The following is a 16597-nucleotide window of genomic DNA, read 5'->3' as shown; positions in this document are numbered from 1 at the left end:
ATAAATTTATTTTTGGTACATTAATGTTGGTTCACTTTTTATAGCTGCACTAATAAATAACCTTTAAAATAAAATGTAAACAAACATGCTTTTAAAGAATTTTATTGAACTTTATAGACGAACTTTATAAATATAGTTCAAACAAAATATATCTTATATAACTGGCATAATACACTAAAAGATATCTACATAATAAAATTATTGTTTAAACAAAATATTCATACAAGTATTTGGTTGGTCTTTTTACGACGGCACCAACTCCATTGTGTAATTCATTCATGGGTGTCGGTGCAGTTAAAAATCATGTGATAATAATAATAATTTACATTAATCTACTAGTGCTATTAGCAAATTTATTTACTCCTGACCGAAACCTTCGGTTTCTTCGATAGCGTAATTTAATTTCTCACAAAGTTGTTCGTAACTTTTATAAGGCGGTAGGTCGAGACGGTTGAAGCAGGTGTGCGAGCGCGGCAGCCACGTGTCCTTGCCGACCTACAAATACAACATTCATTAAGAGTGTGCAATATGTAATTTGGTTCTGGATCTCAGATTCTGGAAAAGTTAGGAACCTGATATTTGGGTAAATGATATTTCAAAGTGTTAGCTTCGTTATGACTATACAAAATACACAATTTGTAAAACTTTTCTCGATAGTTTATTTTTTTGAAAAATACTTGTTTTGCTCAAATTTTGCTTTCAATCTCAGGAAAAGCATACTTATTTTCTTGAATTTTTGTTTTGTATAAAAAATTAGGTATATATCTTGTACATGGTCATTTTGTTTTTCGTTATGTTGTTTAATTTACTTGCAATTAGATAAAAATGGTTTTGGCGCTCAAGTCATAAAATTTGCGTCGCGCGTCTATCGCTCCGTGCTTTTCACTCGCGTGAAAGTCATAATTCGGCGTCTTGTTTGCGCTTCGAATTATATCCATATCGTACCGACGCGCTGCGCGCTCTTAATGTAGTGTTTGTGTCTACTAAATAGTTACCTAGAGCCATGATAGCCCAGTGGATATGACCTCTGCCTCCGATCAGGTGGGTGTGGGATCGAATCCGGTCCTGGGCATCCGGTCCTGGGCACCTCTAACTTTTCAGTTGGGTGCATTTAAAAATTAAATATCACATGTCTCAAACGGTGAAGGAAAAACATAGTGAGGAAACCTACATACCAGAGAATTTTCCTAATTCTCTGCGTGTGTGAAATCTGCTAATCCCATGGCCTAACCCATCTCATTCTGAGAGGAGACTCGAGCTCAGCAGTGAGCCGAATATGGGTTGATAACGAAATAGATTATTCACTGTCTCATATATATTCGAAGTGGAGGCAAAGGGAAGGCAAGGAGGTAAAGGGGCAGTCTGTCTCTGTTGTTGGTGGGATTGGACGTCCGGGGCTGGCCATAATAGATTTTTTTTTTATTCTTCACAGGTTAGCCCTCGAATGATGGTAAATGATGATGCAGTCTAAGATGGAAGCGGGCTAACTTGTTAGGAGTAGGATGCCAATCCACACCCCTTTCGGTTTTTTCACGACGTACCGGAACGCTAAATCGGTAGGGTGGTAACAAGCCACGGCCGAAGGTTCCCACCAGCCAGACCTGGATCAATTAAGAAAACCTCAATCGGCCCAGCTGGGGATCGAACCCAAGACCTCCGACATTGTCGAGTATGTCTGTGATTTGAATATAAATGTGTATTCTCAAGAGCTTAGAGTTACTAAAACAATCAAGGATTTTTAAATTTTTGTCTGTCTGTCTAAGCTAATCTTTGGAAAGGCTGAGCCTATTTTAATGGGACTATCACTCGAAGACAGAGGAGGAGACTTTATTGCGAAAATAAAAATAGAATGGAGTAAAATAGGGGTTAAAATTTGAGGGATAAGGGAAGCCCTTCAGTTTTGAACTTATATGAAAATTGGTACATTGCACTACCAGAAAAATACAGAGGTTATAGATTATTATGTAGGCTACTTTTTATCCTGAAAAATTCATGGTTTCTGCGGGATTCGTGATAAACCGAACTTGATGCGCTATTAGCGTCCGCTAATCCTGAATATGATAATTGTTAAGTAGAAATCAATACTAATATTATAAAGCTGAAGAGTTTGTTTGATTGAACGCGCTAATCTCAGGAACTACTGGTCCGATTTGAAAAATTCTTTCAGTGTTAGATAGCCCATACATCGAGGAAGGCTATAGGCTATATATTATCCCCGTATTCCTACGGGAACGGGAACCACGCGCGTAAAACAGCGCGGCATCAGCTAGTTGTTTAATAAAACGAAATTTACCTTTTCTATACAAAAACGTTGTGGTCCATTTGAACCCATGAGTTCTGCAAAACCACCAACAGGCACTCGACACGTCCCCGTCACAAACTGCAGCAGCCTGGCCCGCTTTTCGTTATCCATTTGTCGGACAAACTGAAACAAAATAAAAATGAACTTTTAAGGTAAACGTAATATTATGTAATCAAGACGATATAATATGACAATCTTCATAAACTAAGAAGTGTGATGATAGAGAGAGTTGTGTATGCGACAAAAGCGCTTCAGTAGTTATTGTCGGCCTCCGTGGCACAGTGGTTTGCGCGGTGAATTTACAAGACGGAGGTTCTGGGTTCCATCCCCGACTAGGTCGATTGTCTTAATTGGTCCAAGTCTGGCTGGTGGGAGGCTTCGGCCGTGACTAGTTACCACCATACCGGCAAAGACGTACCACCAAGCTATTTAGCGGTCCGGTATGATGTCGTGTAGAAACTGAAGCGGGTGTGGATTTTCATCCTACACCTAACAAATTAGCCCGCTTCCATCTCAGATTGCATCATCACTTACCATCAGGTGAGATTGCGGTCAAGGGCTGACTTGTAAAGAATATAAAAAAAAGTTATTGAGAAGAGTTATGTTATGCGTACTTCATCAGGAGTTTTGGAGCAAAAAATATACATCCGACTTATTTACCCAACTTACAAGTATAATTTAACGTGTATTTGCAGACTATCACCATATCTATACTAATACTAGCGGACCCGGTCAAGCTTCGTTTTGACATAAGTGCACTTATTCTCTATCCCTACTCTACCCTTCCATACCTCTACCCCTACCCTACCCCTACCGCTTGACTTTTAAGCGCTTGTATGGGAAATAGAAAAGGGCAGTTTTTAGGGTTTTTCCGGAAATTATTTGATTTATTCTCATCTTTTAAACCTTCCCTATACTTCCACGAACATTTCAAGACCAAGATAAGATAAATCCGTTCTGCCGTTCTCGAGTTTTAGCGAGACTAACGAACAGCAATTCATTTTTATATATATATATAGATAGATTATAAAGCTGTGCATGGATCCCCAATTTTTTTTCGCTGACGGTTGAAGACCCCTTGAAGGTTGTCATAGACCCCTAGGGGTCGATATAGGCCATTTTGGGAATCACTGGTCCAGCAATACAGTCAATCGTTGGTCTGACCTGCCAGAACCAGGAGACCTGCTTGCTGGTCCGCGTGTAGTGCCGGTAGATGGTGTTCCGCTGCCAATCCTCCACGTCCACCTCCTGCATGCCGCACAGCATCAGCTCCAGCTCGCGCTCGTCGAAGTACTTCAGCCATTCCAACGGCACCACCTGCACGGGAATAAGGGTTTTTATTATTTCACTAGCTATTTCCTCTGGATTTACACGCAGTACGTTGGATACATTGGACTACTTTAGTACATCAGCTTAATATTTAGAAGTTGCCCACTAAAGAGCTTAGCTTACATACTTTTAGGAGGGGATTTGACCAATGACCCACCTAGGGTCCAATGCTACTTAAAGTGTTTTTGAGATAGCGTGGGTAACGGCGACAGTCACCTGTATGACGTTCATAATACGTACTATTATCCTGAATCGCGGCAAACTTTCAAGAGTGAAACGAACTGTCACCCGCACCATACTACATGAAAAGAACTGTAGCTGATAATACCAGCTAGTGGTAATGTCTGACTCAACAGTATCAGATGATACAAGGGTTCCAAACGCGCCTTGGTCCGAGAAAAGCCCACAACAAACTCAGCCAGGATGCCACTGAGTATTTTTTGGAATTCAAAAATATCTTCAAGCTCCGAAGTTTTATAGACTATACTATACAGGTTGCTCGGGAGTATTTCCCATAGCTTCAAGGTGTTCACGAGACGAGTTATAGGAGCTGAACTGCGTAACTAATTTTTTGTAACTAAAAAAAACTTTTTATGTTTGTTTCGTACAAAGTAATTCAAATAATTCCGACCATCCATGTAACACACGCCTTTAGGTAAAATGAAAAGAAATATTTTTTTATTCAATGACAAATTAAGATGATACTGACAGTACTAGTCTACATTTTTGACAAGATCGACCTCTGTGGTGCAGTGATTTACTTGATTACTTCAAGACAGCCCTGATATAAGCCCTTGCACTTTCTGATAGTGGTATGGATGCAGCCGGTATCCGACTTAGTCGATATCAATGAATAAGTTTCGCTACGTCATTATTATAAGGATGCGTTTATAAGGGTTTTTATTTTAAGATCTATTTACAAAAGAAATATTATTTACTCCATATCCATATATATTCATTTTAGAACCATTGTTCCTTGGACATATTTGGGAAATACTCTCGAGCATCCTGTATATAAGTACTCCTTTAACAATTTAATCATAAGTTGAGTATAAAAATGAATAGTGTACCTCATTAAAGCCATCAAGAAAAGCGTTGGTTTGTTCTTCAATTCCTCGTGTCATTCGCCATTGTGTGACCAATTGTAAATATTGTTCCTTGTTAGCCTGAACAAAAAGTTTCAAATTAAAATTAAAGTTAAAATATAAGTTTTTTGTATTGAATTTGATTTTGTAATTTCATGACATGAATTAAGTTCTAATATTAAAACTAAAAACCTGATATAAGCTAGCGCTTAACTGCAATAATGTTACTTTCTGTACTAAACGTCAAACTGATTGTTAATTTATATTTTTGTCAACCGCTCCGTTTGTAAGGGATTTGATTGAGTGACGTCATGAAACAGTTGAAATATAGACCATCATGGCCGAAAGACGTTGTGGTTCGTATTTTCAAACACATATATAAAAACTAAAATTTTCATGTAATCACGTCTCAAAAAATATGAAAAAATTCAATCTAGTAAAACGATAATGAACTATTTAAGACCATTTGAAAAAGAATGTCAACTAGCCTATTGTGCCTGATGACAACTGATAATGTTATCTAGTATTAATGGTTTATGCCTATTCAGTTTTGACTTGAAAATATCTGTAATGTAGGTGATAGGGCATTCCATATCTTTGCAGTGCATAAGACGATTTGATAAAATTCCTAACCGTTGTATCATCAAGAAACCAATCTGAGGTTAATATAAGAATAATAGGAGATTAATATAAGAATAATCTTACCTCTGTGACGCGATCCTTATCACCTTGCGGCTTCAGCTCGTGGTGTATGACTTGCCCCAGCACCTCAAAGTCCACACTGAACCACATTTCGAGACCGCACTCATCTATATTATTGTCTTTGATCCATACCAAGGAGTTGTAGAATTCTGGATCGATGGATTCAATGTCTTTCATGGTCAATTTTTTATTTAACATCCTTTTATAGAACGGCATGGTGAAGCCAGAGTAAATGAATCTGCCGTGATACAGGGCCATCGCTATAAACCTGCCTATGAACTTGAAGTACAGGAGGTGATCCGGGTTGACGTAACTGGCTGGATTAATCTGGAGGCTGTAGTTGTTTTTGTTCGCATATTCAAACAGGCAATACATGGGGTTGAGCACTTCATGTGAGAGTAGGAAGAACCATTCTCGACTGACCCCTCCATAGTCTAAACCCTCTTCTCCGCGGAATATTATATAGAGTCGCCTTCGGAGCTCGTATGCAGGTAGCCTCATAATCTGAAACATCAAGTTCTTTAAATTTAGCGATCTTAAGTGATGTTAAATAAAGATGTCAACGAAGGTTAAACTAAAAACTAACTCAAAAGTATATATTCTAAAGTTATCGTATATATGTACGATGGGTCGGTGGTATCACCTGGTGGTAGGAGTCCTCGAACAGCGTCTGCCGCGCCAGCGTGATCTTGATGTGGCTGGGCAGCGCGTTGCTCTGGCACAGGTAGCGGAACTGGCTCAGCTTCCAGCGGAAGGAGCGCTCGTAGGCGCGCGGCACGCCGTACGCGCCCTGCGGGCCCTGCGGCGCGCCGGGCCGCGGGTCCTGGAACGTGGTGGTGCGCGTGTTGTGGTCCACGAAGTACCGCGTGCCCTCCTCCGTGAAGCGGCTCTCCCAGCCGGCCGGCAGCGCCTCTTCTAGCGCGCTTATCTCTTGACCCTGTTAACACAATAGGCTAGTTAATTCATATCAAATTTAATATAGCGTGTAGTACATGGAATCAGGGTTCAAAATATATGGATATCAATTAATAAAAGTACGAATTTCACAGTTAAATTTAATTTAAAAGATCCAGAGATTACCCCTACAACCTTACAAACTTTACCTCTATAATAACAACCCATATACGGCTCACTGTTGAGCACGAGTTAGAATCAGAATGAGCCTAATAGACCATCACGCTGACCCAATGCACATTAGCAAACTTCAAACACGTGGAGAATTAAGTAAATTCTCAGGTTTTCTCAAGATGTTTTTCCTTCACCGTTTGAGACACGTGATAGTTAATTTCTTAAAATGCACATAACCGAAAAGTTGGAGGTGCATGCCTCGGACCGAATTCGATCCTGCGCCCCCGGAATCGAAAGCATATCATCATCATATCCACTGGGCAATCAATAATTTAAGTATTTTGTCGCACAGCGTGGCTTAGTTATTGATGGCAGTATTGTGTAGTATTTGTTGGTGTAGAAATTCGGTATGACAGGTGTACGTACCAACATTTGAAAGGCGCGTTGGTGTGTAAATCTAAATGAACTTACTGTAGACAGAGAGACACAGGCGCGCTATCAAACAGTCAAACAGATTTCCCGGAATAAACTATACTATAGCGATTGGATAGCATGGTGTAGTGACGGTTAAAAGTGATGAGTTCATGTAGATGGTCTCAGACCAACTATTGTAAGGTCCTGCTTCGATGTTACTTTTCTGTCAACGTATATTATCAACGGTCTAATGCGATAATAAAGTGTCTCTATAGTATTGATGTTTTATAATAGTCTGGTCGGTGAAAGAGCTACATAAAATATACTTTTGTTGTGTAGTTGAATCTGGTTATCGCTGGCAAAGTGGAAGGGAAGAAACCTCGAGGACGTAGCCCGATGGTCAGATCAAATCCGCACCACTCTCGATACAAAAGTACACGAAGCTCTACAAGTCGCAAAAAGCCGAGCCGCATGGCGTGACATCGTGCGGGAAAAAGTCGTGAATGTGTGATGGGGGTCACGACCCTCAGTAATGAGGAACATGACGCGGAGGGAATAGTTGAATAGTGAAAAAACGGGCAAAAGCTTCAAATTTAGTACAAGAGCATAATAAGTAATAAGCTTAGAACTAAGTCTACGCTCGTTTTCCTCAAAACATGACAGACAATTTTGTTCATGAATTTGGGTGTTATACTGTAACTTATATAATGTACTTCTATAATTATTAGCCTGAGGGCGTACTGTTTTCGATAGTGTGGCACATCACTGTTAGTATCGCGTAGCGTTTTTCGATAGTGCCGTACCTGTGTGCGCGGATCCTCCCACTGCGTGGTGCGGTTCTTGTGGTTGACGTAGTAGACGCGGCCGTCGGGCTGCACGCGGCGCTCCCAGCCGGCCGGCAGCGCGCCCAGGCCCTCCTCGCCCGCCGCGCTCGCCGCGGTCGTGGCCGCGCCGCTCGCGCTCGCACTGGCGCTGCTCGACGCGCCCGCGGCTGGCATCGAAATGCTGTTCACTGTAAACAAAACAAGCAAACTTCTATAGCCTCAGTTGTATCAATATTTCATAACTGCATTGAGTAGTTAACTTAAAATTGTGCATGAGTAGAGTATGGAACACTTTTTGCAGTGATTTTGTAGGCACGTAACATATCTAATAATATAAAATATCGTCGGTTTCAGACCGTCGAGCGTTAAGCTGCGAGGATATCATCATCATCTTTATCAACCCATATTCGGCTCACTGCTGAGCTCGAGTCTCTTCTCAGAATTTGAGGATCAGAATTAGTCCACCACGCTGGCTCAATGCGGATTAGCAGACTTCACACACACAACAGCAGGTTTCTTCACGTTATTTTTTCTTCACCGTTTGAGACACGTGATATTTAATTTCGTAAAATGCACACAACTGAAAGTTGAAGGTGCATTGCCCCGGACTGGATTTGAAACCACACCCTCTAGAATCAGAAGCAGAGGTCATATCGACTGGGCTATCACGGCTCTCGGCGAGGATATAAAATAGTATTATTGCACAACAAAAGTATTGCTGGTAAGCCGTCGTAGTTGAGGTTGGAAGCTTTAAGAAAACTTAAATTTTATTGTGAGATATTCACGTCACATTCAAGAAAATAAAATTATTAAGTTCTTTGCTGGGTGGCAGTATCTACTGACTATCAAAATATCAGCAAATAACAGCAATGTAACCTGTGTGACTTGGAGTTCTGAATTACTCCATAATGTATAATTTGCATCCATAGTATCCATAGGTAATCCTAGAGATGACACTTGTATGAATACATAATTATGATATCCTAAAATATAAAAAAATATGTAAGCTCCATTTCGATAAGAGTTGGCGATATGTGATAAATTATGTTTTGAACTGATAATGTTAATGCTGATAACATAAAGATTTGTATGTCAAGAAAATTCAATAAATCCAATTTTTCTAAAATGAGAATGGAATGGGCATTTTGGGTGTCGATGAAAATGAACACAAGGACAAAATATATTTATTTATACTAAAGCCAATTTTTTATAAGTAAGCCTTTGACTAAAATCTCACCTGATGGTAAGTGATGATGCAGTCTAAGTCTTGTTTCGAATATATTTCATGGACCTTTTAAAGGTAGATTTGACATTAATTGACTTGATTACAGATGGAAACCCCTTATAATATATATTGTTTTTTTGGCACGACAAACTTAAACTACTGTCGTATACGTGAGAAAAAGAGAAGCCAGACAGAGTGGCGTCGTAACTCGTTACGTTACGAAGCGGTTTATCCTCCATAAGAAGTTATCAGTTCAAAAACAAATGGCGATATTGGAGCAATAACGTAAACTAAGTTCGTTTAATATACTTACTACATACATTAAAAGGGCTCAAAACATGATTTTGTATACGAACTTAAAGACACTTACGTATGCTTAAGGGACTGGTGTCATCATCTATAAATGTGCAGTGATTAATAAGAAACAGTTCGAAAGTTGAACAGTTTTGACACGGAACCTGTGGCAAACCACCAGCAACCATTGTAGCGAACATATCCGAAATAGTTAGTTAATGTGATTTTTCATTCAATATAACTTCACCTATAGGATTCGTAAACTATAAATTGAGAAAACAACACGACAAAGTATCATTGACGGGTGCCGGTCTAATTACTAGGTAATAGGAAAACAATAAATTGAACGTGACATTGTTATTAGAAAATCTTAAAATACCGCCAAAACTTTTTATAAAAAATAAAGTTACTTAGACAACGAGTAAATAGACAGAATGAATACATCCGTCGCATATTGTTTTTTGATAGAAGGTAATTGGTCTGAGGTCAGACCAATTACCTTCTATTGGACTTGTATCACACTCAAATTCACCAACAAAGTCTGGCGATTTTTTAAAGAAGACGAGGTAAACTCACACATCGAAAATATTTAACACCAATAATACCGTGTTCTTAAACTACAGACAACTATAAATTTTAAATCGAAATACACACATGTGTAATTTCAACACAATGAAATAGATCGTGATCATATAGCTTTGACAGAGGGATAACCTCTAGCGAGGCAAGTCCTATAGATGACCTTGAGTCCTTGACTAATAATAATAATTAGTCTCTGATTTTGTGGAATTTGAAAAAAGTTTCATTTACAGAGGCATTAACAGTAGGAATCATAATCGTAAGAAAATCGTAGGAATTACAAGTCGCTTTCGTTTTGTTTTCATTGATTTGCAAAATTTTAGAGTTTTATTGCTTAAAGTAGAATGCATTTTATTCAATATACTTTTGTACAGGTGTACAAGTGAAGTGGATTGGGTTATTTTGATTGTTAGATTGGGTGAAGTGGGTTAAAAAGAACAGGTGATTTTAAGAGTAAATTATATTACTTATTACAATGAACCCAAACCAAAGGTGTTTGAGGATCGGCCAGTAAAGAAAAAAAGAAGGAAAAAAGACGCTCGCCGCGCCAGTGCTGGAAGCGCGCCAGGCGCTCGGTGTCGGGCCGCCGCCAGGTGTGCTGCTAGTAGTGACTAGTGGTGTGGCGACAGTACCTGAGGGCGGCGGGTCGTGGTCGGCGGCGGGCTGCGGGTGCGGCGGCTGCGGCGGCGGGTACAGGAAGCGCTGGTTGCCCTGCGCCACCACGTGCCGCCGCTCGCCGCGCCAGTGCTGGAAGCGCGCCAGGCGCTCGGTGTCGGGCCGCTGCCAGGTGGTGGTGCGCGTGTTGTGGTCCACGTAGTACACGCGACCGCGCGCGTCGCGCCGCACCTCCCAGCCCGGCGGCAGCGGCTGCGGCCGCTCCCACGATGTCGACCGCGTGTTGTGGTCCACATAGTACCTGTCGTGCAATGTATGCCACTCACAATACATAATAAATAATTAAAGCTACCTTGAGGAGCCTTCACTTTATATTAGTTTGTATTACGAAATTATATTTGTAATACTGAACTGCAGCATATGTTTTTAGACAAGTGTTCCATAACACTGAACTCAAACATGTACGCAAGTGTAGTTCACATCTATACTTATAATAAATCTGTAGAGAGGTCAATTCTGTACATGAAATATATTTCCAAAATAACTATCAGGGGGTGATTAGTGATCGATACTGATGCCAAAAATGCAATCAGTAAAATTTTTGTCTGTCTGTCTGTCTGTCTGTCTGTCTGTCTGTCTGTATGTTCTTTATAGAAACAAAAACTACTGGACGGATTTTAACGAAACTTGGTACAATTATTCAACATACTCCTGGGCAGGTTATAGTATACTTTTCATTACGCTGCCATCAATAGGAGCAGAGCAGTGAAGAGAAATGTTGAGAAAACGGGAGAAGTTACTCAATTTTTTAAGATTCCGTCGCGTGTACAGCCTTAATGGTTAAAGCTACATAGAAATCATGTATGACGTAAATGTTCTCCTTAAAATTATCTATAAAAACACAACAGTATATATATGCCTACCTTTTATGGTTGACTCACAATAACACGTGTAACTCCCGATAGCTTAGCAGTTCGGAGCTTTCTAATTATATTTGTCTACTCTTATGTTTATAACACTCATCAGTCATCCCTAATAAGAAAGTTAACATTATTACCTATTCAATAAAAAAAGAATCATAAAAATCGGTAAAGAAACACCAAAGTTATACATGAAATACGCTAAGCCATCGCGCGTGAATACTAATTCATGCTGTAAGGATTATTTTTGTGTAACGGTTGCCGCGCTCGACCCGACTCGCGGTGGGAGGAATAAATAAAGAAGTGCAGCCTTAATGAGTAGGGTAGGGGTAGGGTAGGGTAGGCGTAGGGCAGGGGTAGGGTAGGGTAGGGTAGGGGTAGGGTAGGGGTAGGGTTGGGATAGGGTAGGGTAGGGGTAGGGTAGAGGTAGGTTAGGTTAGGTTAGGTTAGGCATTTTAAATTCAAAACGAGATTTTTCTCCCATATTACTGAAAAACTACTTTTGATCACTGGTTTTATGCAAAGACACCATTTTCAAGCTAGAGGTGAAAAATACATAAACAAGCAGCATTGCTCTCGCCGCACGCATACAACATAGAAGTCAATAGCAAAGTAATTTTGGCTTACCGTCTGCCGTAGACGTCATATCGCATCTCCCAGCCAGGGGGCAGCGGCTCTTCAGTGGCGGGCGCGGCGGCGGGCGCGAGCGCGGAGGCGGCAGCGGCAGCGGCGGCGGAGGAGGGCGCGGGAGCGGGCGCGTCTTGTCGTGACGGACCCGCGCCGCTCTCGGCCGCGCCCGCTGCGCCGTTGCTCAGCGGCGGCGGACCCGGTGGTGGCTATGTAACACGACACGTGGTATTAATATAAAAACTATTTCTAATTCATGCTTTAACATAATTTCTGAGTTTTAAAATAAAAATTAATTAGTGACATTTAGTTGACACTGAAGAAAACCCACCTTCCATACTAATTGGGACATTTCCTTTGTGTCACATCTCATTTAATTATTTTCAGTGAAACCAAATAAGACATAGTGTGAATGCAATAAAACAGAAAACAAGTAAACTGAAAGGTTTTAACTAACAAAAAGTGAAAGTGTTAAAACCTGACTCACTCTTAAAGACCGGGAATGCACCATGGATCTCAATGTTTCTACATTGTTTCTTAATCTAATTCGAGCTCTGACACCTTCAGTAAGAGTACTACGTGAGGTTGCAGACTCTCCTAGCACTTCAAGGGATTGACTTAAAATGGCCGGATCTATTCTTAAACCATCAAGCAATAGTATTAGCTCGGCAGCTTTGACTTCCGTATTTGCTGTAGGCGCATTATCTGAAGACACTGTTTTCATCAAATCTATAACAAAAATATAGTTATGTAGACACTTTGGCCCCATTCGCACGAGAGTTCTTTTAATGGACATTAAAAAAATGTTCAAATACAACAAATGTGTTCCCAAGTATATGTTCACACAAAAATGTTTTTAAAACAAGAAGCTATTTTCGAGCAGTGTTGCATTTTCAATTTTGGGTATTGATGAATAGACCTTCATTTAACAGCATACTATATTTGAATGCTTTGTTAATGTCTGTTAAAAAAAATCACTCGTGCAATTGAGAGCTTTTATTAAATTCACAGTTGAACAAATAATAATCAACTGATTACCCAGACTCAGTTCAATATTTTCACATTTCCCATTGAAATATAAAAGAATTTCCAGTAGGTTAACTCTTCTCTCTCCAATAATATTGTCTTTCCTGAAGCTATGATGATCCGCCAGCCGAAGCAATATTTGTGACAATGGTTTGACAAGCACTGTAAAGTCTTCCTTCCATTTTGGATGTAATGTGTTTTTCAGGACCTCTGTTCTTCTTGAAATTTTGTCATCTATTATAACTTGTAAATAGGGATTGGGTTTGAGAAATCCAGAATTTCTAATGTTTGCTGATTCAACTGAAATTGCAATGGATATTTTATAAAAATACTTAGTTATAAATTATCAATAGTCTTTAACTAAGTACAGTAACTAAAGCCAAAGATTTGGAATGTTTATTAATAAATGTATTAAAAATGAGTGTATAAATCCCTGGTCATTTTAAACCTAATAATAATTTTAATTAACTTGGTCCTAAATTTCTCTACACAATAATTTCTTTAGATACTTAAAACTTCAAAAGATATCTTTTGAATGACATTTTATAAAAAAAATTGTATAATTTTAAATAAACTATGTATGAATTGACAGGCTTTTTCTACTTTCATTTTAATTTGTTTGTTGATAAACATTCTACATTAAGTTTGACTTTAGTATAGATGCTGGACTTGCTGAGACGGAGAAAGAAGAAGGCTATGTAAGTAAACATTAACTGTTATTCTTCATTAGATGTCTTATTCAGAGTGCAATACTTACTTTCAATTTAAAATAATTAAAAAGTAGACTGGCCATTTTGGAAGTGAAAGTGTAAGCATTGCGAAATCAACTCATGACAAGAATTATGATTGTGTTATTACTTAATTGTAATCACACTTAACGTGTAATTTAGGATAAGCATGATTAGTTAAAAAAATGTCCACAAGTGATTCTAACCCACATTTTGTGTGGTACATTTTTGACCCTAGTATAACATACTAGGGTCAAAAATGTAGCTACTTATTTTATATTAACCAAACACTAAACTTGAGCAAATTTATAAAATATGAAATGTTAGATTGATTGAGGGCCACTCTTTTAAAGAGCAAGTCATTCCACACAAGACAGTAATAAGTCAGTTAGACAGGTTGTTAAAAAAACAAGAGGTCTGGGGTCCTCAAATTTAATCTTTATTTAAATTTATTAGGGCATGCTTGTTGCATGCAAGATTGTTGACTCATATTATGTGCCACACTTCTCATTTTACTATAGTATAAAACTATAGGAAACTAAAATATTCATCACGACAAATTTTTCCTTGTTTCAATTTAGCAACTAAATGGTTAACTGGTAATACTTGTATGTTTTAATCTCTTGTAATTTAATCCACCTGTGCCTTTATTAAATACTTAGGTCCTTGAATATTTACATTTTATGCCTGACTTTATAACAAACCAAAACCTATGTAATATAGTTAAAAGGTTTTAATTTGTTATAAAACTTATTGAAAAATCTATAAGTATAATTGTATAAGAAATACTGTCTTTAATAGTAACATCTCACCTGTTAAACTCAGCTGATGATATGTGCATAGTGAAATTGGAGCAGTAAGTGTTGAAATGCTTTCTGTCATAGTGATATGATTATTTCATAATGTTATTTTAGAAGGAACTTCTCCACATCATTACTAAGACTCTTCAATCTAGAAATTAAATTGTAGATTATTTTCCCTAAATGTTTTTTATAATCATTAGTTTGCCAATTTTTTTAAACATGAGAATATAACCGGGGCGGGAGAAACCCATGAGTTTTGGGTTATTTCCCTATAAGACTTATTACATGATCTATGTAATCCTATAATTTGAATTATATTTTTATCCAAATTGATGAATCTGAAGCACAAATTTGAATATTCCTCCCCAATAACTTATTTTATCTGGTACAGTTTGCACCAAACTTAAAGAGTCCTCTCTGAATAGAAAGTGACATAGAATGTACAAAACTTATCCCAGTAGTTTAGTACTACCTGCACTATTTAGCAAGTTCCAAAGTTTAGAGCAGACTAGAAGTTTGGTTCATACTTTGCAATATGATCTTTATACTCCAACCTTATATCACCTGAGTTTTAGCCGTGTTTCATAATCAATTAATATGAATAACGCTCACAATAGTTTAAATTCTAAAATTTATTAGTTAGAGATAAGGAAGATCAAATGTCAAGTTTTTCACTTAGATACAATAATGGTAAATGTAAAAGGTAGTGGATATTTATAAAATTATTGAGTAGTCTAAACTGACTGTTTGAGGAAAAATAATTGGGAAATTCCAAGTGTAGTACAAAATTTGCTGGAACTACTTCTGTTTCATACACACAGACATATAGTATGTAAAATTATACAAATGCTAAAAAATTTGATAGTGCTAAATTATTTCAGTTATTTGTCATTCATCTTACAAGTGACCAATTTACTATATCAGCAGAATTTATGGTTGGTGTACATTAAATATATTGCCCTACATTGGTTTTCCAATAAAATTGCCAGTTATGTGTAAGGAAGAAATACATTTTAGTCTGATGACTGTATAAATAAAAAAAGAAAACATTGATAAGAGGCACTTAACTAATAAAACGGAACTGTATTAACAAATCTTGTATGCAGGTGCTAAGTGAATTTAAGTACTTCTAAATGTAAAGTCCAACCTGATAAAGATATCTGATAATTAAGTGCTCATTCAATTTATCAGATGACTCCACTAGTCACTATCTACGGGAAGTCAAAATATAACATTTAATGAAACTACAATAATTATTCAAATACAAAGGTAATAAATAAAGGTGTTGTAATATCATATTTACCAATTTGTAGTCATGGCGAACCAAACAAATTCCTCAAATTAGGTCATTATCATTCTTCCTTATCACACTGATGTCTGAAAGGAAATGGAACTTATAAATTACCTACTTGTCATAACAACTACGATTTGCGAACAACACTACACAATACACATACACCAACTTCATCTACAAGTCTACAACTAATATCAAGGTCGAATTAAATTACTGATTAATGTTTTAACAACTTTTAACTTCCCACTGAATAATTTTAAGGTAAACACGTAACAAAATATTTATATATAAATAAATTCCTTTAGCAATAATCACAATTTATCCACAATATTCATTTTGTAGGTAGTAGGTACGGGATGTAGGTACTCAACTACTCACAAGATAGGGACCATAAACAATACATATGTCATAAACTTATAGATTAGTTATTTAGTCTATGGCATACTATACACCAAGATCAATGCCCGATGGATCTTTCCGCCTTTTGAGAGTAGAGCTGAAATCAAATTCTTAAGGATCGACTATCGAGGATACTGTATCGCACACAATTACCATTAAAATTGTCTGTCGTTTTTTGATGGGGATGAGGTAACCTCACACATCGAAAATATTTAACACCAATAAATATATTTTGGGTTATTTTATTACACCTAACTATTAATTTGATTTGCAATAAACGCAAATGTCATTTTTACACAGCCTTAAACACGGTGCACAGAATATTCGTTAACTTCATCGATGTTTTGCTGTTCAGACTGAATA

General features: G+C 37.9%; 1 protein-coding gene across 2 annotated transcripts; it reads right to left on the bottom strand.

Moving 5' to 3' along the window:
• Positions 1-86: 86 nt before the first annotated feature.
• LOC112058559 (E3 ubiquitin-protein ligase Su(dx)) lies at positions 87-16204 on the bottom strand. 2 transcript variants are annotated; one of them, XM_024099462.2, is made up of 14 exons: positions 15999-16204; positions 15845-15918; positions 14551-14689; positions 13023-13310; positions 12472-12713; positions 11985-12193; positions 10455-10738; positions 7704-7912; positions 6062-6355; positions 5422-5922; positions 4702-4797; positions 3467-3619; positions 2294-2425; positions 87-495 (listed from the first exon to the last, which is right to left on the bottom strand). In XM_024099462.2, the coding sequence occupies exons 3-14, from the start codon at positions 14618-14620 to the stop codon at positions 358-360; spliced, it is 2616 nt and encodes an 871-aa protein (XP_023955230.2). In that variant the 5' UTR covers positions 14621-14689; positions 15845-15918; positions 15999-16204; the 3' UTR covers positions 87-357. The 2 variants fall into 2 exon arrangements, with proteins under 2 accessions (XP_023955230.2, XP_023955233.2); XM_024099465.2 differs by having other exon boundaries at positions 16151-16169.
• Positions 16205-16597: the final 393 nt, after the last annotated feature.

This window comes from Bicyclus anynana, chromosome 3 (assembly GCF_947172395.1).
Source record: "Bicyclus anynana chromosome 3, ilBicAnyn1.1, whole genome shotgun sequence".
Lineage (NCBI taxonomy): Eukaryota > Metazoa > Arthropoda > Insecta > Lepidoptera > Nymphalidae > Bicyclus > Bicyclus anynana.
This window is presented reverse-complemented; position numbering and strand designations above follow the sequence as displayed.

Excerpts from the sequence above, each read along its gene's own strand:
- LOC112058559 (XM_024099462.2), bottom strand. The coding sequence starts at position 14,620 with ATGACAGAAAGCATTTCAACACTTACTGCTCCAATTTCACTATGCACA. Across the intron at positions 12,194-12,471 it reads TGCATTCCCGGTCTTTAAGA|CCACCACCGGGTCCGCCGCC; the intron begins GTGAGTCAGGTT and ends CGTGTTACATAG. Across the intron at positions 10,739-11,984 it reads TATGACGTCTACGGCAGACG|GTACTATGTGGACCACAACA; the intron begins GTAAGCCAAAAT and ends ATTGCACGACAG.